Raw genomic sequence first — 27,614 nt, 5'->3', positions numbered from 1 at the left:
ATTGCCCCCAAAGAATGCTCTTGTTACTAAGTCAACTGCCATCTGTGGTAAACTCACTGTTATCTATTGGATACTTTCCCATTATGCATGTCACAAGTTCAACTACATCTCTCTCTCTTCTCTTCCCACATTTTGTTAATGGCAGGGGGCAGTATTTAAAAATATATAATGCATACTTAATGGTCTTCGGTGTAAAAATGGATATTCTAGATAGGATCACAGTCTTTCCCTAGCTAATCTACTCATTTTCATTGTATCTTACAAATTGACAATTCTAAATTGAAACAGCATTTTCTGTTTTTTAAAAAATGCGTACATCTGTTTGGTCTTGGTATCACAATCTGAAATGCAACCAGTGAACTCTTCTGTTCCCCTGCCCATGTCCCTATCCACCCACTTGAAGATGGTTTTAAAAAGGTCAGGGAAAGTTGTTGAAACAAGAACTTGCTGGCAAGGTTCTCTTAGTTACGAGTGTATCCCATGAATTTTCTTTACTCGCTGGTCACATACAACTCCAGTAAATACAAGAGCTTTTGTTCAGATTTATTTTTTCAACAAAAGTTTTTGTCTACGTGACGTAAGTAATACTTATACAAAAATGTATTGCATTGCATAAATAAAAGGTTTTAAAAGTTAAGAGTTATATACAGGCATATATTAGTCAAAGGTAAACCTTGTAATGGATACTCCTATTACGAGAGAGAGAGAGAGAGAGAGAGAGAGAGAGAGAGAGAGAGAGAGAGAAACACTACTATCTTGACTTCATTTCACAGATTTGAAAAGCCCATGGCTACTAACCATTTTATAACCATCAGGTTGAAGAGGACACAGAGGCAGATGTAAGGAGGATGATAACAAAACTAAAAAAAGTTCCACAGCTACATGGCTGAAAAGTTTGCATTTGTTATCTCCCAATGAGTCATAATACAAACACTGCCAAAATTAGTGTTAACAAGATCTTGCTCCTACTACACTATATTTTAATTGTTTTTGCAGGTTTAGAGGGAAACATTTTAGTATGTTGGGAGTAACAAATACATGCATCAAAATAATAATTAAAGAAACTTGTTTAAATCCTGCAAATTTCTGGCAAGAAAAAGCTGTTCCTGATAATTTAGCCTCTAAAGTGCTTTAACTTTTAAATCAGAGGCTGTTTCACCTCAAGTGGCAAGAAGCATGAATTCTGTGGAACAGGTATATGGCTAATAAAAAGGATGAGTAAGGAGGTTAATGGGGTAAAAAAGAAGTCTTACTACAGAAACAGACTTGGGAAGAGATTAAAATCTCATTATGCCACACGGTATGCTTTCAAGAGTGTAAATTCCTTTCTGTTAGTACGTGCAGCCCAGATGAAAAGGGCAGCAGCCATGAACTGCAAAGGTGCCGCGACGCAGGCCAAACAGAAGGACCAGCCAAACTGGCCTTGCACAGGAGGAGGGGGAAGCTTCTTGTGGAGCAGCTCAATTCCAGCTACATAGCAGCCAACTGAACCCAGTGTGCACAAACCTGGTGAAAAAGTTGCATACAATCATAGTCAGAAAATAGCCCAAAATTCCTGGCCCACATTCTTCAGATATGCATGTTTCAGCACACTTAGACATTTGCTAAGAAGACTTACCTGCTAGGAAGTGAAGGACTCCTGTAGCAATGGCAGGATAAAGGCTGCGACAGGCACATGCACAGACCCCAATAAGGGCCCCAAAACACATGAGTCCTAGGCTGACAAAGGGCAGAAGGAACTGCAAACGCCAAAGATCTAAAGGAAATATGAATATGAGCAAAATTAGGAGCTTCCAGTTCTGAAGAACCTCTTTCCAAACTCACTGTGTCAAATATATTGCTTATAAACCAACAGAAGCTGGTTCAGTCCAACTTCTAGTTACTTATTTCTGAAAGAAACCCCACATTTATTTATTTATTTATTTATTTATTTATTTATTTATTTTTCAATTTATATCCTGCCTTTTTCCTACAAAGGGCTCAAGGCAGCTTACATCATTCTCCTCCTCCATCTTATCCCCACAACAACAACCCTGTGAGGTAGGTTGGGCTGAGAGTCTGTGACTGGCCCAAAGTCACCCAGTTGGCCCCATGGCTGAGCGGGGACTAGAACCCAGATCGTCTGAGTCCCAGTCCCAGCTCTTCACCACTACACCACCCTGGCTCACATGCTAGCTTTTGCCTGAGCTGGGTGGTACAGAAATTTATTACTGTGTAAAATAGCATTGATTTTTGCAGAGATGTACAGGACCATGCAGTATGCAGGCATAAAAAGCACAAGTATAAATTGGAACACACAGGTTAATTTGATTGGCTTTGCCATGTTAGCATAGCTGACAGTTACGCTCTTTTAACTGTGGCAAAAATTATATGCATTTTAGGGCAAAAATGGTTTGTTTCCTTTTCTAAGAGCACAGTACTATGCAAGTTTACTCAGAAATAATTCTCCTTGAATGCAGAGGGTTTTGATCCAGATAAATGACAATAGGGTAATAGCCTAAGTTACCTAAGCAAAATTTAAAAAAATACTTACAGGTCCGGTTTAGGTCACTGCCGCTATTATGATTCCCAGGATCCTTATATTTTTCCATGAATTGATCTGAGAGGGAAAAACTGACACACTTTGTGACCATCTCACCTTGCAGAATGAAAAAGTGAAATAACATTAGGGTCTGATTTGCTTTAGTGTTATGTTTCATACACAGACATGCAAACACATTTACTGAGTGTTTAATTTATACCCTGCATTTCTGACGAAAAATGGTGCTAGGTTGCTGTCAATAAAATCAAAATTAAATTAAAACAAAGCATACAATTAAATTAAAAATACAACAATAAAAAAATACACAGCACAAACCAATTAAACCCCCCTTTAGCAACAATCCACCTTAGAGAGCCAGTGTGGTATAGTGGTTAAGAGCATGGGGCTGGGGCTCAGGCAATCTGTGTTCTACTCCCCACTCAGCCATGAAACCAGTTGGGTGACTTTGGGCCAGCCACAGACTCTCAGCCCAATCTACCTCAGAGGAAGGTGTGGGAATAAAATTGAGAGCAGCAGGGGGAGAATGATGTAAGATGCTTTGAGTTCTTTGTAAGAAAAAGGTGGCATATAAATATAATAAAGAAAGAAATCAAAGACATGCCTAAATAAAACTGTGCCTGCCAGCAGATGGACAACAGAGAGGAGGCCAACCTAGTTTCCTCAGCAAGGAGATCTAAAGCCTGGGAGCAGCTCCAGAGAATGCCTTTTCTTCCCACCAAATGTGCCTCTGATGGCAGTGGTACTGAGAGAAGGAACTTTTAATTATTTGGTTGTATTTAGTTTGTGTCTGAGTATGGTTCTGTACTACTTTTTATCATGTTGCATAATAGTTTATTAATTGTATTGCTTTTATCTGCTTTACTGATTGCAGTTTCATATGCTGGTTTAGCATTTTGTAAACCACCCAGAGAACCCTCAGGTTATGGGGCAGCATAGAAGTAATATGAAATGAAATGAAACTTGGGCAGGATTTATGGAAGAAGATTATTGTTCAGGTTAAATCCAGACTGAATCCTCAGTGAGAAGTTTGGTTAACTTTGGGATGTTTAATTCTCAATAGCTGGATTCACATGCCATACCACAACCTCCCATCACCCCAGTCAGCAGTTACATATCCAAAAAAAGGGAAGCAGCCAGCCCTTGTATGTCATCGCTAAATTTCATGTGAATCCTACATTATATACAGGCAGCTGTGTTGGTCTCCAAGTTTACGTGTTCTCAAAATGCTAGGAGCCCCTTTTAACATAGGCAAAATAATTTTTATGGTACGAAGAAAATGTCAAGGTTTAAATGATGGAGACATATGTTCAGAAGATATAGTCACCTACTAACTTCTTTGTTTTGTAACTGAGAATTAACATAAATATTTAGCAACATGACTGTTCTTTGTGCTTTCTTATGAACATGCAACCTACTTAACTAATGAATTCATTTATCAATGTTCTGCATGCAACTAAATGCTAATCTCAGGAAGAAAGTGGATATTATTTATTTATTAAATTTTAAACCTGTTTTTTTCATCCTAAAAAAGAAAGGCATTTAAAATGAATTACAAAACATAAAAGCAATAGCTAATCATTAAAACATGGTCAACACCACACAGTGATTCAATATATAAATTTAAACAACAGCAGAGCCAAATATTAGTTTTAAAAGAAATATCTTCACTTTCTGGCAGAATGTGGGTAAGGAAGAGGACCTCTTGGAGTTCCATATCTTAGGCAATGCCACCAACTGCGTCTCTGCAGGAAATGGAACACAGGGGGGAACCAACCGCTGTCTTTAAAAGACAGGCATGTTCACATGGCATGAGATGGCCTTTTCTGCATTCCAATACAAATGCAAGAGACCCAAACACTAGCCTTCAAATGTTCTTCCTTCATATTTTAGTTTCTTAGAGATACTACAGGGTTGAAGAAAAGCAGTAGGCAGTATTTCCTCTACAATGGGGTTGGGGTTGGGAGAGGGGATTCTGAGAAGGAAAATGGCAAAAAGATTAAAAGACTTCATCCTCGCCATTCTTTCTCCCCACCTGCTTTTAAAAAGCAATTACGAGATGAAAGATCCAGTCCAAGTACAGCAATGTCCCAATGGGATAAAGTATAGAGAAAGATAAATTTAAATTCAAGAACCTCTTTGAAGTAGGTTTACCTGGTGAGTTGTAAAAGTAATAGTTTTCAGACATTGTGATACACCTTCGCCAAAGTCCAATGGTGCCATTCCACCGAAAGAGAGCTTCTGTATAAGAGTTTTCATCTGCATTTTCACCAAAGAGTTCATCCCAAGTAGCCTTACTTTCACTGTTATTTTCAGGTGGTGATGGGTTACGGTACTCAAACCAGAAATCTGTGCCAATTGAAGCAGCCAAATAGATGGTGGAGATAAGGCTGAGGACACAGGCAATCACCAGGGCAGTGGCAAAACGGTTATCCATCATGGTGTCTCAACTACTATCAATGACAGAAGAAATCAAAACTTATTTGGAATGATAATCATTTAAGTATAATAAGAACTAGCTCAACCTCATGCCCTTCCAGCTACCTGTAATTGGTAACCGTTCAATTATAGGAATCTAGGGAGGATTTGAGGACTGGACTGGGAAGCTCTACAAACTGAATTAGAAGGCTGTAGATTAGAACCTCTCAGCTAGGTTGCTTTCCTCAGATTCATATACCTGCTGCTCTCTTCATTCTTTACTTATATATCTGTGGAATTCAACATGAAAACAGTACAAGAGTAGTAAAATAATGTCCACTAAAATATACTTATGTATGTACGTAAGTAAAACTATTTAACATACAAGTGTACTTATGTATGTACATAAGTAAAACTATTTAACATACAAGTGTAAGTTACTGTTCCTCATGTTTGGTCTAGTAAAATCATGTATTTCAAGAAATCAAAGGGGGCGGCATAGAAGTGTTTTAAACAAATAAATAAACAAATAAAGGCAAAGTATTATCTCAAAAACTTTTAAAACCTGTGTACTTAACCTGGGGCAGAGATATTTTAAATTAAAAATTAAAAGTTCAAATAACTTGTGATTTAATAAAATATCAAAGTGGAAAGAAACAAAGTATCGGTGTGCTGCTTTAGCATGCTCATCTTATTACAAAAACTCTGCAAGATGTGGCTGTATTCCTATACTGATATTACAGATGAACGACTGAGGCGAACAGAGACTTGTCCAAGTCCATTTAGTAAATTCATAGCTGGCGAGATTTGAACTGATATCTTCCACCTACATTTTTAAGTGTAACACTTCACCATCGTTTACAGAAGTGGGCCTGTATATAGAATAAAATATTAAATAAATAACATATTTAAATCTTCGAAGATTCATCCAAAAGTATTCAGACTATATCCATGATCACAAGCCCTCTTAGTTCTTCACAGAGACCTTGTTCAAATACAATATTAAACCATGATTTAATGAAATCTTCCCCAAAATAGCTCTCTTCAGGCATTTCAACTACAGCTTTCATTTGTCTTAAGCACTGGCCATGCCGATGGGAGTTGTAGGCCAAAGCATCTGGACCCAGTTTTGGGAAGAATAGTTTAGCATTATGGAACCAAGCCTCGGGATTGCACAAATAAGCATTTGTTTCTGTTTTAAATTAATTACACTTCACATTGCCCAAACCAGGACAAACTGTAATAAACCTTATCAAGGGGTTGTTGAAATAAACCAAGTTTAAGCCATAGTTTATGCAGCAATCTTTTTTTTAATTACCAATACTGAAGGCTGGCTGAGCGTGTTCAGCTTATTAAACTGGCAAAGAACTGACAAGTAAGTATAATATGACAGGACATCAAGCTGATTCAGTAGCATACCATGTAATGGGTTATCTTAGTTTGCAATATGTTTCTTCTAAGTAAGAGTGAAGATTCAAGTGAAAGGTGGACCATGCCCTGGAGCTTATGAAGGTAATTGGGACTCAGGCGACCTGGGTTCTAGTCCCCGCTCAGCCATGGAGCCGACTGGGTGACTTTGGGCCAGTCACAGACTCTCAGCCCAACCTACCTCACAGGGTTGTTGTTGTGGGGATAAGGTGGAGGAGGGGGAAGATGTAAGCTGCCTTGAGCCCTTTGTCGGAAAAAGGCAGGATATAAATAGGAAAATAAATAAATAATTAAAGGAAATTCTCAGGAAAGAAGTTTTTGTAAAGGTGGTTAAGAAGAGATAAGCACAGAGAAAGGGTGGTGTCAAGGCTTACTGTATTAATGTAGAAAGAATGGAAGTTGAAATACAGAATGAGAATGGAGAGAGGGAGAGATAAGTGAAGTCACAGCTCATTTAACAGAGAAACTGAGCCTGCAACAGCAGTTTAACTCGAGTCAGTTTCCTTGTATGTAACCTACTTCACACTGGAAACTTCCTTTGACTGTTGAAACATACAAGGAACCTGACAAGGAATGATTACTATATTCAACAGCACATATCTTGTGCACTTGTGAAAGACCAGGGAAAGTAACAAAACACCCAACTCCATTTGTATACTCCTGAAGCGAATTTTTTTCTCTTTCACTCTAAGAACCACTGGATATTATCTTTGGTAAAACAGGAGAAGTGCCAGATGACTGGAGAAGGGTTAAATTTGTCCCTATCTTCAAGAAGGGGAAAAAAGATGAACCTGGGAACTATAGAACAGTTAGTTTGACATCAATCCCTGGAAAAATTCTGAAGCAAATTATTTAAAAAGCCATCTGCAAGTATCTTGAAATGCAGTGATTAATAGAAGTCAACATCGATTTATCAAAAATAAATCCCATCAGACTAATTTAATCTCATTTTTGACTGGGTAACCTCATAAATGGACAAAAGGAACACTGTGGACATAAGCTACCTAGACTTTAGCAAAGCTTTCGACATAGTGTGACAGGCCATTCTGATAAGTAAATTAATAAAAACTGGACTAGATGGAAAAACTATTAGGTGGATCCAAAATTGGCTTCTAAATCAAACACGAAAAGCGCTCATCAATGGCACCTTCTCAAATTGAATGGAAGTAACTAGTGGGGTGCCACAGGGTTCAGTCCTGGACCCAGTGCTCTGCAACATCTTTATTAATACTCGTAAATTAGACGAGGAAGTACAAGGAAAGATAATCAAAATTGCAGATGATACAGAATTGGGTGGAATAGAAAACACCCTAGAAGACAGAATAAAGATCCAGGGAGATCCTGATAAACTTGAACACTGGGCTCAAAGCAACAGAATAAAATTCAATAAGGACAAGTTCTCCACCTAGGAGAAAGAAACCAAATGCATCGATACAAGATTGGGAATATGTGGCTCAACAGAACTGAAAAGGAAAAAGATCTTGGAGTAATTGTGGACAATAGGCTAAACATGAGCCAACAATGCGATGTAGCTGCCAAAAGGGCAAATGCTATTTTGGGATGCATTAATAGAAGTATTACTTCTAAATCATGAGAAGTAGTAGTTCCTCTATACTCCTCACTAGTCAGGCCTCATATGGAATTCTGTGTCCAGTTCTGGGCACCAAGATTTAAGCAAGATGCAGGAAAATTTGGACCCTTTCTAGGGCAACAAAAATGATTCAGGGTTTGGAAACACTGCCCTTTGAGGAAAGACTGAGAGAACTGAGCATGTTCAGTCTTGAGAAGACTGAGGGGGGACATGATATCCCCCTATAAGTACCTCAAAGGCTATCACCAAGAGGAAGGTCAAGATCTCTTCTTGGTGATGCCAGAGTGTAGGACACAGAATAATCAATTCAAGTTGTGACAACCCAGATTCAGGCTGGACATCAGGAAATGCTCCCTCACTGTCAGAGCAATACGGCAGTGGAACCAGCTGTCTAGAGAGGTGGTGGGCTCTCCCACACTAGAGACAGTCAAAAAGAAACTGGACAGCCATCTGAGTGGGATGGTGTAACTTGGTGTCCTGCAATAGCAGGGGGCTGGACCCGATGGCCTTCATGTTCCCTTCCAACTCTACTATTCTATGATTCTAAGTGACGTTGGTCACTGGAAAGATCATGGGCTTTTTCACTACTCTTGCCAAGTGGCTTTGGAGTCAATTGGCACAATCTCTGGTGCCAGGTTTGCACAATATATCAAGCTATGAGAGCAAACTGTTCTTAACAACCCTACTACAAACCATGGGTCCTCACAGTGTCTTGCTGGCAAAATAAAATAAATAAACCAACCCATGCAGAGCTGCCTGCACTGAGTTTAGATGTTATGGCAAAGTTATGCTGATACACATACAGCTCAAAATTCAGTGTGGCTTATTTTGATTTGTACTCCCAGACAAATATGCTGCCCTTCACTAACCGATGCCTGACTGAGTACTAAAGAAGACTATCAAATCATGAGCATATATATAATTCACTTTCTTGCATCCACAGCTCACTACTAATGCATTAAATTCAGGTATTTTTAAAGAAAAATAGGGTTTTTTAAAATTAAAATTTAATTATTGTGAGATTTAAAAAAAGAAAGAAAACATTTAAAATTAAAAGTGGATGTAAACATGTTACCATTGTGGCCTAACAACAGAGAGATCCAAGTTCAAATCTCCATACAGCTCTGAGGTTGATTGGTTAATTCTCGGCCAGTCATTCTTTCTCATCTATCCTACTTCATACAGCTATAAGGATAAAATGGGAACAGGGAAAGGGAGAACCCAAGCTCTTTGGAGAAAGAATGAGACTGAATTTTTAAAAAATTAACCAAAGCACATTTTCTCAAAAGTAAGCGCCCTTCATTTTGATGAAACATATGACATGACTACCCATTGTAGGCTATTACCCACAATGGGTTATTGTGTAATACGAACCTGTACCAGTTTCCCCACACTAGCATGGCAATGTGCAACAAGCCACCTCAACAACCTATGGGGTTATACCCACAATGAGTTATCCTGTTGTCCAAACCTGAGTGATCAACCCATTGTGGCCAGAGGGAAGTGGCTATGGAACCACCAGGCAAAGCAGCAAAAAACCCTTGCTACCATTGCCAAATGGCTCTTAGGCTGTCATCAGTGTGCCCAAGTGACACTTAAGGGCAGTTGGTATTATCTTCCCCCTCTCCTTACTATCACTGCAAGCTGTTTCAGGCTCACTGCAGCTTTTCCCCTTTTCCCCATTTTTTACAGACAGCTTTCATGCTTGCTATTTTGATGGCCACTGAGAGTCCCTTCAAAGTACTCAAGCAGCACCTTGGGGGTGTTGTCTGTAGCTGGCAGAACCATTTAAAAATGTGCAAAAACATTCTTTTGAAAAAAGTTAGGTGCACTGACACAACTGCAAGCTTTCTACAGGATTTGACTATGGGAATTTGATCTTTCAACTGTATATGTCACAATGAAAAAATATCCACTGCTAGGTCAGAAACCCTTTCCTTAGAAAAGAGGGAGGTTCACTTTTGCACATAGAAGCTTGAGAAAAGGTGCAAATCGTGTACCAGAATGTGAACTAGCTGGAGATGGGGAAAAAAACTGCATCTTGCTATGAAGAGGATGTAAATCCCAGTGCACCACAAGAACATTTGGTTTGTCTTGACAGTTCACCTTTTGACAGCTGTCCAGAGAAACCAAACTGAGGGAGACATTATTTGGAGCCTCTTCTAAGCAATGTCCAGGATTGGTATATGTTGAGTCTTGACAGCAGGTAATCTCCAGGACATTGTCTCAGTCAAGGCTTCAACCCCTCAGTCATGCAACTGTGAATATTTATAGCTGTGCGACTGCAATAAGAAATGAGCTTTTTGCACACACCTTTTTACCAGTCATTGACAGTCGCTCTGAGGTGCTGTTTGGGCTGTCAGAGGCTGCAAAAATCATTGGGTAGCAACATCCAGCTGTCAAGAAGCTTTTGTAATCTCTAGTATAAAAGGAGGCAGAGGAGGAAAATGCTGTGGGTCATTCAAAACTTTTTGCAATCATAGCAGGGAAAGCTCATTAATTTATCAATTCATGGTTTATTACAAGGGTGGGTTAGCATGACTTGCAAATGTACACTGTCATGGAAGGGTATCTATTAGCCTACAACATTCCACCCACCCCATCTTTATAAGAAAAAAGCAAACACATAACAGTTTTCTTCTTCCAGAAATTGGAGCTGAAGAATAACTCACCAGCCTTAACATGTCTTATTTTCACAATGCTGTCCCCAGGGCATTGCAATTTTTAAATAAGGCATTTTTTGGTTTTTAAATTTGGCTCAGAGAAAAATAATGAAACAAATTGCAGAAGCTAGCAGAAGCCAATCAAGTTTTCCTTTAAAATAATCTAGGAATCTTGATTTTTTAAAAAATAAACAAATTGGGTAGGCAATGTGCAAATTTAGGGTGGTCCAGCAGTAGCTCTAAGTTTTAGTTTAGAGCATGCACAGCTAAACAATGGATGTCCACCATGAGGCCATATTAGATTATACCTTCCTAAAGTTTGAGATGCAGGGGATGACCATGACTTGGTATCTGATAGTGGTGTCAGGAAATGCCATCTCATACTGATGCTAAACTCAAACAACTAGTCAATCCACACTAGTAAATATAAAGTATAAACCAGATAAAAGTTTAGCATATCTGATCCTGTCAGCCTGTACACAAAATGAAAAATAAATAGGTCATTTGTAACCTAGCACTTTTCTCTTATGTCAATAGCTTGAAAAGGGTCAGACCACTGCTTCAATACACCACAGAGTTTTATAAGATATCCCTATTGTTACAAACAGTCTTTCACAGGGGTAGTGGAAACAAGACTTCCTTTGATGGAAAGCAACATCTGAGGGCAGAAATTGCCATTGGGTATGAACACAAAGTCCATTCACATTTGAATGTGTTGTTATCATTCATCGTCACATCAAGCAGGGATTGCTACCACTGAAAATATCTTTATAACAGAGATTCAACCCTCATGGTGCATCCACCCTTGCAAAAAAGGGTATATATGTTTGCATTAATTCCAGAACAAGAGCACACAATTATAATATACTCTTCCCTCTTGTGTCCCCATTCTCCTTCCACCTTAATTTTCACATTCCATGTATAACTCTACTTACCTGGGAGTCTGCCCCTTCAACCATCTCAAAACAGAGCAAGAGTAAATAACGCCAAGACCCTACTTAAAAAATGCTACAAGCTACCAGAGTTTCCACTTAAGGGTTATGGTGGAGATTTTTATTTGTTAATGGCAGAATGACGGCCATGGGACTTCATCGAGCTACACAGGACAAAACCTGTCAGTTCCGCCGTGGCAGGGCGTGGATGATGGTGGAGACGGTTTCCTAGCTTTTCATACACCATTCAGAAACCTTCCTCGATCTGCCACCACTCCCATCATCCCCTATCTAGCGCCCAAAAGCTATGTTGGACTGCAGCTCGGAATGATGAGGGCTGCAGTCCATTACAGCCGCTGTGGTGCCAAGTTAGGGATGATGGGAGTTGCAGTTTGTCAGGAAGGCTGTGATTCACAGGAAAGGATTACGATTAAAATATCAGGCGCAGAGCTGCAGCCCTTGCAGACACCGCTTAAACCAACCCCTTCCGCTGGAGGGGACCAGCCACCCTCCCCTCCTCCTAATCACGACTCTTCCTCCGGGGCCCATCGTCCCAGCTCACCTACCATCCTCCTCCGGACTCCACGGCGCCGTTTCCGCCGCGCGCCCTCAGGAGCCGCTCCGCTGGGAGAGCGAGGACCTCCCTGCGCGGGGACGCTCATCCGCCCACACAGCCGCCAAGCTTGCTGGGAGACGTAGTTCCCATTTCATCGCGCTCTCCGCCCGGAGCAAGGTGAGGTGCTTCCCTTTCTGGCACCTGGGCCTCATGGCTGGAGCTAATGAGAGAAATGGCCCAAGAATTTAACACCAAATGTAGTCACAGCAAAAGGCCAAACTAAACGTAGCTAGGCGCGATAGCGTTTCTTATTCCTGTGTAAATGCATGCGGCTCCCGTAGTCCTCACAATGCTAGAAGCCAGGATCATCCTTAACGGACTGCCGGATGGGACAGTCAGGAGCGATAAAAGGAGGTAGTGCTCACGCAACGCATAGGTAAAACTATGAAACTCCTTTCCTTAAGATGCAGCGATGGCCACCAATTTGGACGGCTTTATCTTAGTTTAAAAAACAAACAAACAACAAACAACCTTGTTCCTTATTAAAGTCCATATTCCCAACTGCACAAATACTTGTTTTCAACGGTAAAAATGTATTCAGGTACACATTGAAATAAAGCATGTGCCACGAGAAGACTAACGTGGCTACCTTTCTGGCTGCCGTTTTAAGAGTCTTCTACAATTAAAACTAACAGTAAATGCTACACTGAAGTTGATTTACTCATTGTATTTATATCCTTTTTTTTTTCCTTTCAAGGAAGTCAGGGTGGCTTACAGGATTCTCCTCCTCCTGCTGCTCCTCAATTCGATCCCCACAACAACAGGCCTACTAGATAAGTTGGGCTGAGGGTTTGTGTCTTTCTCAAAGTCACCCAGTTAGCTCTGTGGCTGAAGGGAGACTAGAATCCAGATCTCCTGAGTGCATCCCAATCCCACACTCTTACTCACTTTTAATCACTACACCATACCAGCTTTCATCACACTCAAGAAGTTTCTGGTTGCAGCATCAAGAAAACATTAGACATGCAAATATGCTGGTCATGCATTCTAAAAACAATCACAGCAAAATGCCAATTGGTAAAGCTTGCAGCAATTTTAACGCCTGAACATGCCACTTAAAGGTTGGGACTCCTATTGAAAGGGCATTGCCAGTAATCCCTACCAGGAATATAGTGGTGAAGAAAGTAAAAGGCAGAAAAATATCCTAATAAGACAACTCCACAGCTTCAAGGACATTGTCTTCAGTGCCTCTGTACCAGGAGATCTATCCATCTAAGAAATTTTTAAAAAATAAAAGACTGGGCAAGTTAACCGTTATTCAAATAACAAGAGTCTCTCTGAAGCTTGAATTCACCACTTCTGCTAACTATCTATAGCCTTAAAGCCTCTTACATCTAGAAGTTCAAGGAAACCCCACCACAGTTTGTAGTCTTAGGCACCATGAAGATAACCATCAGTTTGAATAAGCATTTAGAAAGATTAGGATTGGTCGAATCAAACTAGGCCCTCCCATTGTGCACCAAACATTTTTAAATGCCTGGTCAGAGACCCATACCTGGTTATAGCATGAATGCCTCAGAAAGATTTTTCTTATCTGGAAAAAAACCAGAGGAAGACCAGAACTATTGGCTATAGCACCACTAATACACAATTGCAAAGAAAATTCCATCACAGACTGTTTTATGAGATGGAGACTCCAACTATCAGTGATGACTATCCTTATAATGGCACAGAGGGCTTTGAAGATAATTGCACAGCTGTGGAGCTACCTCACAGGGACATTTTCTTGCCTGTTCTATATAGCATTGTGTTTATCGTGGGGATTGTTGGCAATATCCTTTTGATAGGATCCCTAATCTTCAAGCGGCACATTCAGAGACAAATTGATATCTTCATAATCAACTTGGCATTTTCTGATTCTGCTTTTCTTATCACATTGCCTTTTTGGGTGGATAAGGAAATCTATTCTGGGCTTTGGAGATCTGGCACTTTTTTCTGCAAAGGCAGTTCTTACATCATCTCAGTCAGCATGCACTGCAGCATTTTTCTTCTTACAGGTATGAGTGTGGATCGGTACCTGGCCATCTTATATCCATTGGTAGCCAGAAGGTTCAGAACAAAGCAGCACTCGATCAGATTTTGCATCTGCATCTGGATTCTCTCCTGCCTGTTAGGCTTGCCCACCCTTCGGTCCAGAGATCTGCAGATATACAGTGATGATACATATTGCATGGACACAACAACCGTATTCACTCACAAGATTGAGTCATTGTTGATGCTCTTTTTTGGCTTCTTTGTCCCTTTGCTCAGTATCTTAACATGTTATTACTCCATCATCAAGAAACTCTGCCAGCATTATCAGAGAACTGGGCCACACGATAAAAAACTCAGGAAATCCATCAAAATTGTCTTCATTGTTGTTAGTGCATTTGTTTTCTCATGGACTCCTTTCAACATTTTTAAGTTTATATTTCTGGTGTTTGACTTCGAGGAACTGCAGCCACATTTCTGCTTCATCTCCAACATTGCCTATGTAGGCATGCAACTGTGTGGTCCATTTGCATTTGCACACAGCTGTGCAAACCCTTTAATCTACTTCTTCTTCGATGACTATATCCGTAAGTCCATGCTGCTATGTATTCATCCATGCACAAAGGCCAGCAATATTGGAACCAGTTCTGACACGACAGACTCTCGCCTTATCTACTCTTTGACTGCACTTGCCCATGGGGAAGATGCTTCCAGGAGAAGGAATAGGTCGGTGTCATTGTAAAAAGATCATTCTGAAAAATCCATTGCTTCCAAGTAAGGACAAAGGGAAGTAAAAATTGTGGGAAAGTGATGGAAATTTGAAAAATAAGAAATTGACTGTAATATAGTAGTACTTTAAATGGTGTGTTACGTACCTTTAATCATGCAACTAATTACAAGGTTTAATTGGAATATACTCTGTAATTATAAGAACTACAAAGATTCTTGAAGGTTATTTGGCAATTATCAAGCAGTGTTAAAAACTACAGAGAGACAAAATAATAGAAGATCTTCTGTGAATATTTTGGTATATCATGTAAGTTGTTTGAAGCTACAGAACACCCAAGCTGATTTAGACCTGAACCTTTTAATTCTGAGGAGGGAAAAAGACCTAATAAATGCTAACTAACAGAGATTCCTTTAGAATGCATAATTGTTCTGTTAAAATTCTCATCTTTTTATGTAAAACCTTTGAACAACGCAACATTCCTTTAAAATCTATTCATTACTTTTTCTGATTTACATTTTCAGTCCTTGATACCATATTATTAAATGTAAATACCAGCTTGGTTTGAATCATGCTGTTAAGTCCTATAGAGATGGAGTGAAATGAATTGGTATATAAAATAAAATTTAAATGGATATTGCTGTTTGTAAATCTCATTCATCTAAAAATACTACAGTATTACCAGGAATTCAAATGAACTAAAATGGGAAAATAATATGCGTCATTAAAGAAAAAAAGAATCATGGAAGCGCACATATAGACAAGCTAATGGATTTATATGAATTGTTGAGAGATTAGTCAGCAGTAGATGTCTCTCTTAATCTCATATATTACTTAGAATGAGGATAGTTCTCATCTAAATTCTAAAATAAAATCAGTCTGCAAGTAACCACAAATGTTATGTGTTGTGTTTCTGTTTTTAATTTAAAAAGTCATTTGGTAGATATATCATTTACATTTGGGACAAGAACTCTGTCCTATAGTTTATCGCTCACAAACATTTGCCTCTTTAACCATCATTTTGACTTTTCACACTTGATGAAATGTGAATCTGTTTTATAAATCTATAAACCCACTTGGGAAATCAATTTCAATTAACCTTTTGTGGAGTGTGAAAAAACAACTAGTTTGTGGGCTTTTTAGAACTGCTATTTCTTCTTTGCATTAAGGGTAGCATATTAAATGCTATTATGAAAAAAAATCACTGAAAAAGCTGAATGCATTTGTTCAATATGTGAATTTACATTTATTCTCTTGAAGCAAAATATAATTTTGTGTTTGTTGGGACAAAATTTCTAAAATACAATGGATCATTTTTCATCATAATCACAACCAAAATTATATTTTTTTAATCCTTTGTTTTAGCAAACAAACAACAATGAACCTCTTTCCAGTGAGATTATTTTTCTTTGAGAAGGTTGGGTTTTTGGTTTGCTGAATATGTCTTTCAAAATGCAGAAGTGTACACATCATACAAAGTTAACAAATGTAGTCAGTGTAGTGTAGCAGGAAAGAATGTTGACATTTGGATGTGAAAAGCCTGTGTTCAGATCTGTTCTCTCTCCTCAAATGAGTGAATTTGTGTTACCAGGCTAATGTAACATAAAGTGCTGACGCCAGGATAAAATACAGTCTCTCCCATCCATATATTCTTTAGCTAATCCACACTGCTTAATTCCATAGCTTTCACATACAGCCATTGCCTCTTCTATCCTTCCTTAATGTAGCTGTGTTGCTACATGTGCTCCATATGCTGCCACATGGAACAATTTTACAGTGGTGACAAGTTGTCAATATTGAGATTAAAATTATCCTGTTGAATTTTCATACTACCTTTTAATCTCACACATTTAATCTGAGAAACCCCGATGAACACCATGCACAAATAAGGCAGGATTCAACAGGACACTTATTCCCTTGCTGATTCTTTTTCCGCCCTACTAATCTGCATCCTCAAGAAGCACCTGCCACTTGCAAAACAGAGATTTAACATTTCCAGGAGCAAAAGAAGCAAGTGAAAATGCTTGTATCCAGAAAAGGGCAGGTTGGCAGGATTCACACAAGGGAACTCTGCTGACCTGCCCCAATCCAGAAATAAGTGTTCGCACTTATTTCAGGCCTTCCTCTGGGAAGTCTTAAATATCTCTGTTGTTCAAATGGTGGGTCCCATGTGCTCAATAGAACTACTTCTAAAACAGAATCTGCAGATTGCAAGAGAATTGCTAAGACATAATTTTCAGAATCTGGGCTGTCCTGGGGTTCCATCTGTAGCCAGAACCAGAATGCCTATCTCAGTGTTTGCAGGATCGGTCCCAGGCCCTGTTGCAGCTCTCAACCTCCTGATGCAGGGCTCCTCAAACTTTTTAAACAGGGCCAGTTCACTGCCTCTCAGACTTGGGCTGGGGGAGTGGACTATAGTTTGAAAATAATTAATTAATCAAAACCTTAAAATTAATTAAAAATTTAAAAATATTGTTAAAATGTTTGCTCTGCTCACTTGGACTGCAGCAGAAGCCCAAGATGAGGTGGGGAAGAGCATGTCCATATTCAAGGGACATAGCAACAATGTCCGCAATTGTATTGGGGAGGGGGGAGACAGATGTGATCACACTCGTGCAGGGAAGATGGGTGCGATTGCGGCCATCTCCTCGCCCCCCTCACAAGGATGACCACAATCACGCCAGAGATCATTTTCTCCGAGCGAGTCAAAAACCTCTGAGGTGGTCCGGATGAATGGGCATGACAGGCTGAATTCAGCCCGCGCCCCATAGATTGAGGACCCATGTCCTGATGAGTCCATACTGGGTGCCCTGCAGGAGGAACTATATAAGAGCAAGCTCTTCCCTCCAGCACTAGCTTTAGAAATGCAGGTCTTTTTTCTTTATGGTAGTCCTTGCATTCTGTTTCACTGGTTCACTACAGTAACATGGGCCTTCTTGATAGCTGTGGTGTGGTTCAGCTCCTGCACCTTGGCTGACCCTTGCTCTTTTTGGTTCCTGTTGTATCCTGCCTTGTCATGTTCCCTTAGCACTGTAGGTTTACCTGTTAGCTCTGGTGCAATTCCTGTGTCTTGCCTGATTCTTGCCATGTATCTTGCCTTGCTATGTATCCTGCCCAGTTATTCTGCCTCAAGGTATTTGCACATCTGTTTGTCTTCCTGTTCTTGACCATGATACGTACTTTTGGTTGCTCACCCTGGCTTGCTCTGTGACTATGACTTGGCCTTTGCTATTGGATTTCCCCACCTGACTTAGGACTCTGTCTTGCTGTAAGCAATGGTCCTGGTGTCTGTGTCTTGTCTCCTGCTGCTCACATCCTGGCCCTGGACCCTGATGATAAGTGCCTCACTGGATTCTCCCATGCTTTAATGGGTTCTTGGAAATATTCAATACCCCACAATAAAAATAAAGATGTTTCAGATTTCCAGTTAAATTGTGACTGCTTTACATAAAGAAGCACATTCTGATATCTAATGCTGATGACAGAAGAAATTATTCAGCCTTAGTTTCTTTTTTAGACTAAAACCTTGCCCATATTATTTTGGAGTTATGCTCTAACATAACACATTCCTAATCACAGCATCCAAACTCTATTGAGAAATTTTAATTTTTATATAAGATTTTTTTTAAAAAGTCCCATCTTAATCATACTTACTTCCTAGGTATTATTGTGTTCACTTACTGTTGCTTGCACTTAAATGAATATGTGTTGTATTATAGACCGAAATGTGTTTGATATTCAGATTATTTTAAGATCAGCAGGAAATAATGCCTACTTGTGTGGATGATGTGAGATTGCAGGTTTTGTGACACATGCCTTCTTCTGGCCACAATTTGGGGTAAAGGAAAACCAAGATCACAACTGAAACTGGTCAGTGGTTTTAAATTAAATGATCAGGCTGGCAAAGCACTATGCTAAGCAAAATGATTTGATGCCGCTGATATATGTGGGGAGGAAAACAAATATAACATGAACCTGCAACAAAATGTTGCTGTGTTGATTGTAATTGTTCAAGGCCCATTCCATTTCTTTTCCCATCACTCCAGACAACAATTGCACACATAATTATATTCACTAGACATTTCACTGCTTGAGGCAGAACAGAAAAGTACCAAATGCTAGCCAAATTATTTTGGTACCTGAGGCAGAGAATCCCACAAAAATGTGTCTGTCCATTCCTGTTGCAAAAATATAGCAATATTTTACCTCTTCCTGCCTTTTCATAGCACAAAATCCACCTGAGGTCGCTGCTCTGTGTATCTTGACGGTAACTTAAATCACTTTGAGGTCTTCAGATATAGCACCAAAGGAAGACAAGTTGATTTTCCAAGTGTTCACTCTGAAAAGGCTACTTTAATTCTCTTTCTTATTTATCATTATTGTATGAGGTAGAAGAAAGAAGTGTAAGAACAGTCATAACACATTTCTTTGGACTGTAAAACAATGAAGGCAATGTATCTTTCACTTAGTACAAGTTAATAAATGACATTATGCATCTGAATACATAAGAACAAGCAGAACAAAACATTGTAAAAACTACAGGCAGCAAATTCATTATTATAACACAGCAGCAATGTGAAAGTAGCAGTGTGCTTAAATGTTGCTTTGCCCATGCTTTCCCACCAGTGCTGACCCTACTAATAGGCACGACAAAGCAGAAGCTGGCTCAGGGTGTGGAACAGCAGGGAGATGTTGGAGGTCAGAGCAATGTGGGCCATATGGCTTGAGCTGTGCTCCCCAAGCTGGCCGCTGCTCTCAGAGGGACACCAAGACGTCTCCCGTGTCAAAATATGATTTGACTACCAGTCCAATCAACTTTTGGATGTGTAATGGAGAACATCATTGTCCTTTGCTTGAGAAGCACATTGTCTCAGGCCAGTCCTGATCTCTGCTGTGTGTAAGAATAAACCCTCTGGATCAGACCAAAGGTTGATCTAGCTCAGCATTCAGTTCCAAATTCTCTCCATAAAATAGAAAAGTATTATCAATTTCCATCTCTCCACCCATGCCATATGTCTTTGTTCTGTCCCCTGCCTGCCTCCACAAACCTACCTGAAAGGCAACCATTCAGTCCTCTACTGCTCAGCTGTTCCCATTCTTTATGAGATGGGCACATCTTTCATACAGTAATGCTACTGGATAGCAGTGCTTTATATTGTTCGAATGCTTTAAAAACGTGACGGGGAGATGGAAAAAAAAGTGTGGGTTTGTAAGACTAATGAAACAGTTTGGGATTCCCCTATCCACTGTGTTCTGATTTCTGACTTACCATCAAGTTCGTGACAACAACAAAATGGCTTGCTTGATTTGAGTCAGTTGTTACTAAGCAGAGAGGTTTCTCTCACATCTCTCCCTAGAAGCTGACTGATCTCTCTACCCAGGAGAAAAACACTCTTTGCACGAAAGTTTTGATCTTACAGAGAGGTTTTTTCCCCACTATTTGCAGGCACGAAATATTTCCCAAGAACCATTGTGGCCAAATGGGAAGAGAATAAATCAAATGAATCAATAAATGAACATAACAGTCTATATCCTAAATGGGACATGTTCATTTTAGGTCTGTCATACTTAGTCCAAGCTATCAAAGCAAGTGTAGGGAGCTAATGTCCTGAACCCTGTACCTATTTATTTGAAAATACTTCTTTTTTTTGGGGGGGGGGGGTCAAAATTTTACTATTTTCTATACAAACTAGAAAAAACAACAATTATTTCCAAGGCATTGGGTCATCTTATTCTACTTAAAATTAATCACCATATTCAATTCTAAATATAGTCCCATTTCTCTAACCAATGATAAAAAGATTCCAAGTTTGGTAGAAGTATCTTCTTTCTCCTTCAAAGACAGAGCCAGTCCATCAATTTCTGCACAGTTCAAAATCTTTATTTGAATATACTTCTAAAAGCCATCTTTCAGAATACAAATATATTTCCAAAGCAGCAGACAAAATATGACTAAAAGCATTTTAAACCTAAGCCATGGTGGATGGTATTGAAAGCTGCCTTTCTTCCCTCTCAAGAACCTCCCCCAGGATATGGATATTTACTGCTGGCCTAATGTTTTTAAGGTCTTCTGGGTCAAGGGAGGATTTCTTCAGAAGCGGTATCACCTCTGCCTCTTTCAGGTGGCATGGGATCACTTCTTCTCACAAGGAGGCTTTAATCACTTCCCTCGCCCATCCAGTTGTTCCTTCCTTACTGGTTTTTATAAACAAGGAGGGGCAAGGATCTAGTGCAGAGGCGGTTGCACTAACCTGGCCAGCAATCAGATAATCACTGTGGGTTATCCCACTCACTTTGCTCCTTGGTCCTCTCATGGGTACACCAGGACTTGTCTCCTCTCCCCTTGCAGACTGTAAGCGTTTTACTCTAGTTGCATTCAGCAGCTTTCCCCCCATGAATATAGCTATCATTTCTGAAGTGACAACCATGGATAGCCTCTCTAAAGAGCCCAGGTGGTACATTGGAGTGGCTGCCCTTGGTTCTTCATATTTTTTCTTGTATATGAAATTTGAACAAATATTTTCATCTGTGAAAATGAACAAAAATCTTTCCTTTCTTTTCACAAACAACACACCCTGTGTAGCTTGTTCACAGGGTGGGTTGTCATGATGTACAAGTGTGACCAGTTATGCTGCTCTTTGCATCTGTTGTCTGCTTATCCAGATCAAGAGAGAAATCTGGGTTGCAGCTGGCTTGATAACCTGTAGGACCTACTACTTTTTAATTCATTCACTATGTATTTCCATAGTGAATGAATTGGCCGACCTCATGGCCACAACTGACTTTGTACTTTATTCTTGTCATTCACTCCCATCCACCCCTTTGCACATATACACACCCTGCTTTTTGTACACGATGAAAAATTCTGGAGAACATAAAAGCTTGCACAATATTTTGTGGCATTCTGGTTGGTTCTAATAAAGATATTGCTCAACTGTGAATTATGATTTGTTTTTCTTTGGCTTACTCTGAGCTTACACATGCTTTTCCAGTTATGCATGCCCTGAGGGTATCTAGATTAGATTATTGCAGTATGCTCTGTGCAGGCCCTGATCTGGGGTGGGTAAGGGGGGAGTTTCCCTCCCAGCAGGTACACAGACAGCAACAGTAGGAAAAAGCCCTGCGTGCTGGGGACCACCATCCCCATTGCCCCTGCTCCCCCCTCTCTGGGCTTGGTTGATGTGGGATTGCTGGTGAATATCTGAGATGTATACAAGGTATGTACACCGGTGTACAATTTGCCTATGTAAACCGACTAGTGGGGAACATGTGTGGGAGGATGCGGTTGTACTCATGTTCTGTTTGTGGATTCTTCACAGCTGGTTGGCCACTGTGTGAACAGAATGCTGTACTGGATGGACTCTTGCTCTGTAAGATTTTCAGAAAGTGCAGTTAGGCAGCACGCAATTATGTTTTTAACTTGCTGAATAACAGGAAACATTTGCTGCTTCTTAAAACCAGATTTTGAATGAATCTTGGAAACCAATTGAGAGCCAGTGGCATATTTAAAGAACTACATTGGCCATCTGTTTGTTTCTGGAGTCTTTATGTTCTTTATGGTCAGTTGTGTATATAAAGAAAGTGCTCTACCATGTATCCAGGTCCTAAGTTAAGGCTTTGTAGGACAATTACAGAAGTCTGAGTATGGTTTGAAAGCTAACAAGTAGCCAATGCTGTTCTTTTAGCACATGTCTTACGCAGACATAGCTGGGTGCCCCCTAGCTGCTCTGTTCTGCCCCAGCTTCAGCTTCTGCACCAGGTTCGAGGGCAGCTCCACAGAGAACATATTACAGTTTTTTTAATCATGTAGTTTTAGAGTGCTTATACAGTGAGCCATCTCAGAAATCCTATTAGGAAGTGAGACATAAATGCACGGGAAAAGAATAGTTCATCTTGGTACAAAGCAGCTCCCATTTTTTAAATTCCTAGATTGTTAAGCATTCATTTTTACAGTAGTACAGAGTAGAGACAGGTGGCAGCTTTACAGTGCCATCCTATGGCTCCTAGACAATATGTAGACAGCCATAGAATTGTTCAGATTACCAGGTACAAGGTCAGCTAATCATTGGAACCATAAAGATGGGGTTCTGTGCTTGGATTCCTCTCCTTCTCCTTTGCAGCTGATACAGAAAGAACTGTACTACCAGCTCCCCTCAGGTCATAAAAGCAGCCTTGGAGAAGGGCTTGTGAGGGTGTTCCAGGGTGGTGGGGATGGGGAAGAATGGCAGCGCCATTCATTCTTTGCTGTATGAACCTGGAAACCTTGCTTTGGTGTGTACATTTGGTTTCCACATTTAGATCATAGAGTTCTGTGGCAGGAGTGGCCACAGCTACCACAGACACTGCACTTGTCACTGTCCAAATCCGCCCAGCAGCTGCTGAGTTGCAGGTGGCAGCATGGTGATTGGCTGCTGTGCTCTCCCTTTCTGTTTTGCCACTGTGTGGGTTTCTGAGGACCAGCTGTGGTGATGTGATCTTGCTGGCAGTATTTATTTTTCAATTTATATCCTGCCTTTTTCTATAAAGGGCTCAAGGCAGCTTACATCATTCTCCTCCTCCATCTTATCCCCACAACAACCACCCTGTGAGGTAGGTTGGGCTGAGAGTCTGTGACTGGCCCAAAGTCACCCAGTTGGCTCCATGGCTGAGCAGGGACTCGAACTCAGATCGCCTGAGTCCCAGCCCCATGCTTTTAACCACTGCACCACACTGGCTCTCCACACCATACACCAGTAGGGCATCATGCTGCACGGCCTCCAGCAGCAGCGACATGCTTGGCATTCTGGTCTGGGCACTGAACTCTACTGGAGTGGCTCTTTGAAATGTCTCTGTGTTTGCACTACTGTGGGAGCCAGTGGTCTCCGCATGTGAAGGCTACCTTGCTCATACACAGGCACTGCCATCAGGGTGCTCACCCTAAAAAGCTCATGTCTCCCACCCTCCATCCACTCCATGACATTCCCAAAGACTTTCAACAGCCCCTGCTGTTTCCTACCAGCTTCCACAGCTGTAGGACAAACACTGTCCTAAAAACCTGCTAACTTTCCTGGGTGGAAGCCCAGAGATACCCTCAGAAATGTGCACCCTCCATCCCTGGGATGGGTAACTGCCATAATGCCCCCTGTGTATGTGGCTACAGTGGGAGGCAGTCCCCTGGCAGCATGGGTGAGTCCTGAGCATAGGGGCAGACATGGAAACATGAGCAGTGAAGAAGGGGGATTTATTTAGCATATGATGAGTTCATGACAAGAGAAGGAACAAATATATACACACAGTCCCCACAAATATATATAAAACTTCTTCAGGGATACAGAAGCAGCCTCATAACCGGGTACCTACTTCAGCTAGCCAAGCAATCACCTCTATTGTTTATTTATTTAAAACTTTTGTATGCCATCCTATACATAAAAGTCTCAGGGTGGTCCAACAACAAATGCACAGCATCATATCTATCATAAAAACCCGACTGAAATAAGAATTAGGTGTTAAAATAATGGGAAAATAAAAGGGGTTGGACCTGACACTGAAAAGAATAAAATGTCGACATCAGGCACACCTCTCTAGGAAGCATGTTCCACAGCTAGGGTGCCACCACAGAGAAGACACTTCGTGCAGATCTTCTAAGGAGCCAGAAAACGCATGGAGCAAAAAATTACCCTCTTCCTCATGGCCACGACACTCAGAAGAGTATCAGAAGGGGGAGAGGCATGTGGATGAGCAGTTTCGCATGTTAGCACAGAGCCAGACAGGCCAAGGGGGTGCTCCTACAGAGGTGCTCTGTGTCTACAGCAACAGTGCAACTCTAGAGAGTAGGAAGTTCCTTCGCTGAGCAGCAGGAAAAAAGCAAAAGAGGCAGCTGGCTGAGGGGAAAGGGTGGGCCAGTGAGGGAGAGCAGGCTCCGTGGGCAGGAGCAGGGCACAGTGGCATTACTCCTGTGTTGTGGGGGCTGATGGGATACCGGCTGCTCGTTCTAGGGAAGATGGAGAGACCTGGCAGCCATGCACCTGCCTGAACTCAGGACAGAAAGTGAATTACCATGCCGTATGGTTAGTGTGGGCATTGCTTAGCATTATGTGTGACCATTGTGAGTGTGTCACTTGCAAAAACTTGCAATGAAGAAAAACAAAATAACAGTCACCAGTGGGGTGACTGTGAGAAACAGATATTAATATTTACTACTGTAAACACACAAAGAGACATGCATACAGAGATCATCTTATATTATGACCCTAAATAGATGGAAAGGCATATTGTTTATCAAAAATAACTGAAGTTAATTTTGATAACCAATTTGACTACTACAAATATTTTTAGTCACATTTGTTACTTGAACAAACAAAAAGGTAAAACAAATAGCTTGATTTTGCCAAAGAGGAAGTGAGTGATGTTTTTTTCTTTTGACTGTGGTGAAACTTTTGCTACCACCACAAACTGAAGCCTTTTCAATAAGGTTCTTTTTATGGCATATTTGCTTACATGTAAATGTTCTTTTTCCTCTCAGATAGTGGTTACATACACAGTTATATTTTGGTATGTCTCCAAAGTAAAATAAGTGGAAGGCTCAAATTGTGATTTATAAACAAGGTTTTAAAGCACTGAAAATATATACTGCATAAAGTTTCACCATATTGTTCTGTTTGCAAAATCTATCACTTTATGCTCCTTTCCCATGTATCAAAATGAAATGATACTTACTTGCATGCAATACAGGGGAATATAACTGTGCTAGTGTAAAAGTATCCAAAACTCCCGTTTGTGGCTTATTTGACTGCCATGCCACCAAGAGAACTAGAGAAGTATTTTTTCTGGATAGGCTTCCATAGTTGGCAGCATCTTAATCCCTGAGATTCACAAGGTGGGGCACAGTAATATCATCAGTTCTTAGGAAAACAACAACAACAACACACAAAAAATTCTTGGGACTTTCCGCACATTTTTTGGAAGGGTTGTGTGCTGGGGAATTGCAAAAGCTCTTGTGCAGCATTCCTTTTTTTAAGAATAAATGAAATGTTTTTATTAACAGTTCTTTAAAATAATGGGTTTTATTTAATGATAGTCTTACTTGGAGTAGATCCATTGAAATGAATGATAGCAACACTATGTAGAACTAATATTGGATACTACCCAATATCATTAAAGCCATTACACTACTGCAAAAGTTCTGCATCAGACAGCCTTCTACATCAGAGAACCTTTGGGCTATTGGGAAAATATATTAAATAAATACATAAATACATAAATGATATATCAAACATTCAAAGCAAGCAGTGTTAGTGCTCCTGAATAATTAAACCTTGTTATCAATATTTAAAAGATGAAGATGAATTCAATACATTAAACGATTTCAAGGCTTTCACACACACATACACAGATGCACATGGAGTCTGGTTGTTAAAAACACTGATCACATTGTCAATGCATTTGCTAGTCTGGATTCACCTGTCAGTGAAACCACCGCCGCCGCCACCAGTGAACACCACCTGTGTTACAAGAACTGTTTCTGGTTAGTATTAGAATATTTTAGTTATGTATCCTGAGCATATCTAAATATATTTTCTCAAAAAGTGTGCATCTCTAAATGCAAAATAGATATTTTAATGCATCTTAATACTTTTTTGAGCTGAGAATGGATCACAAAATGCGGAGACGTATGGAACCCAAAGGATAGCTGTGTTTTGGTCTGTGCATTAGTTTAGGACTCATGGTTCAGGGTCAGTTGGCTTTGAAAAAAGGACTGAACAAAAGCCTCAGGCATTCCTAATCAAGCCATAGTGCCAAGGATTTGACTTGTATTTATAATGATAAGACAATAACAGTATCCTGAAGAGATTCAAAACACAATTTATTCCAGTATGAAAACATCATAATTCCTTGTTTGATCAGCCATAGGTTTTTATTGATATTCAATATACAGGTTCTTATACAGGTGTTTCCTTTTATTTATTTACCATTGTGGAATAGATGTGGAATGGAATATAAATAGTGTAAATAGGTCAATAAATATTGAACTTCCAACTTTCTATTTGCAGCTCCTCATGCAAGGACAGCTAGATCTAACAAAATGCTTGTATTTTTTTATTTACACAGGAGAATATATTAAAACCTTCCTATGACAAGCCAGCTTTTCCTGGTGAATGTAAAATTTACTTGTTCAGTGGCAGGATTGATGATGATACACTTGAATCAGATTGCCAAAATCATCCCCTTCTTTCCTTTCCAAAGGGTTATGCTCTGACTAGTCTGCATGAAATATAAGAAGAATCCACTGTGGATTTGATTGCATTAAATAAAGGCAGAACAGATGGAACCACTAATATCTCTTTGGGTGCAAAGAAGGCCTTTGACAAAATTTATAGGACATAATTTTTTGTCACATTGGGAAACTTTGGTTTTCCTCCAGAATTTCAGAAATGGGTTAAAATTTTATAAGAAATCCCAACAACTAGAGTTCACACCAATTTTTCGGTCTGCTTTTCTTACCTTGGGACAAGTGCTAGACAGGGACGTCCTCTTTCTCCATTAATATTCAACCTATGTTTGGAACCCATGGCAAGTGCTATTTGACAATAACTTCATATCCATGGATTTGTGCACAATTTGTGCAGAAAGTTATTTTTATTCTGGTGTAGCTTTGATATTGATGATTAATAATTTTGGATAGTTGTTTTACTATTCTATTTACTGGTCATAGTCTGAATTGATGTTGACTGGAGATAATATATGCCATGG

At 40.0% G+C, this 27,614-nt stretch overlaps 2 protein-coding genes across 4 annotated transcripts; one reads left to right on the top strand and one right to left on the bottom strand.

Moving 5' to 3' along the window:
* Positions 1–520: 520 nt before the first annotated feature.
* On the bottom strand, positions 521–12,195 carry CLDND1 (claudin domain containing 1). Of its 3 annotated transcripts, none has more exons than XM_044442684.1 (6): positions 12,138–12,160; positions 10,290–10,395; positions 4,694–4,989; positions 2,534–2,638; positions 1,619–1,756; positions 521–1,506 (listed from the first exon to the last, which is right to left on the bottom strand). In XM_044442684.1, exons 3-6 carry the CDS (start codon positions 4,977–4,979, stop codon positions 1,289–1,291), a joined length of 747 nt encoding a protein of 248 aa, XP_044298619.1. In that variant the 5' UTR covers positions 4,980–4,989; positions 10,290–10,395; positions 12,138–12,160; the 3' UTR covers positions 521–1,288. The 3 variants fall into 3 exon arrangements, with proteins under 3 accessions (XP_044298619.1, XP_044298618.1, XP_044298617.1); XM_044442682.1 differs by having other exon boundaries at positions 522–1,506; positions 4,694–4,992; XM_044442683.1 differs by lacking the exon at positions 10,290–10,395 and having other exon boundaries at positions 4,694–4,992; positions 12,138–12,195.
* Positions 12,196–13,425: 1,230 nt separating this feature from the next.
* Positions 13,426–15,648, top strand: GPR15 (G protein-coupled receptor 15). Its single transcript, XM_044442681.1, has one exon. It carries the CDS (start codon positions 13,698–13,700, stop codon positions 14,898–14,900), a length of 1,203 nt encoding a protein of 400 aa, XP_044298616.1. The 5' UTR covers positions 13,426–13,697; the 3' UTR covers positions 14,901–15,648.
* Positions 15,649–27,614: the final 11,966 nt, after the last annotated feature.

This window comes from Varanus komodoensis, unplaced genomic scaffold (genome assembly GCF_004798865.1).
Source record: "Varanus komodoensis strain SLA01 unplaced genomic scaffold, ASM479886v1 scaffold4, whole genome shotgun sequence".
Lineage (NCBI taxonomy): Eukaryota > Metazoa > Chordata > Lepidosauria > Squamata > Varanidae > Varanus > Varanus komodoensis.
The sequence above is the reverse complement of the archived record's forward strand: the minus strand, read 5'-3'. Positions and strand labels throughout refer to the sequence as shown.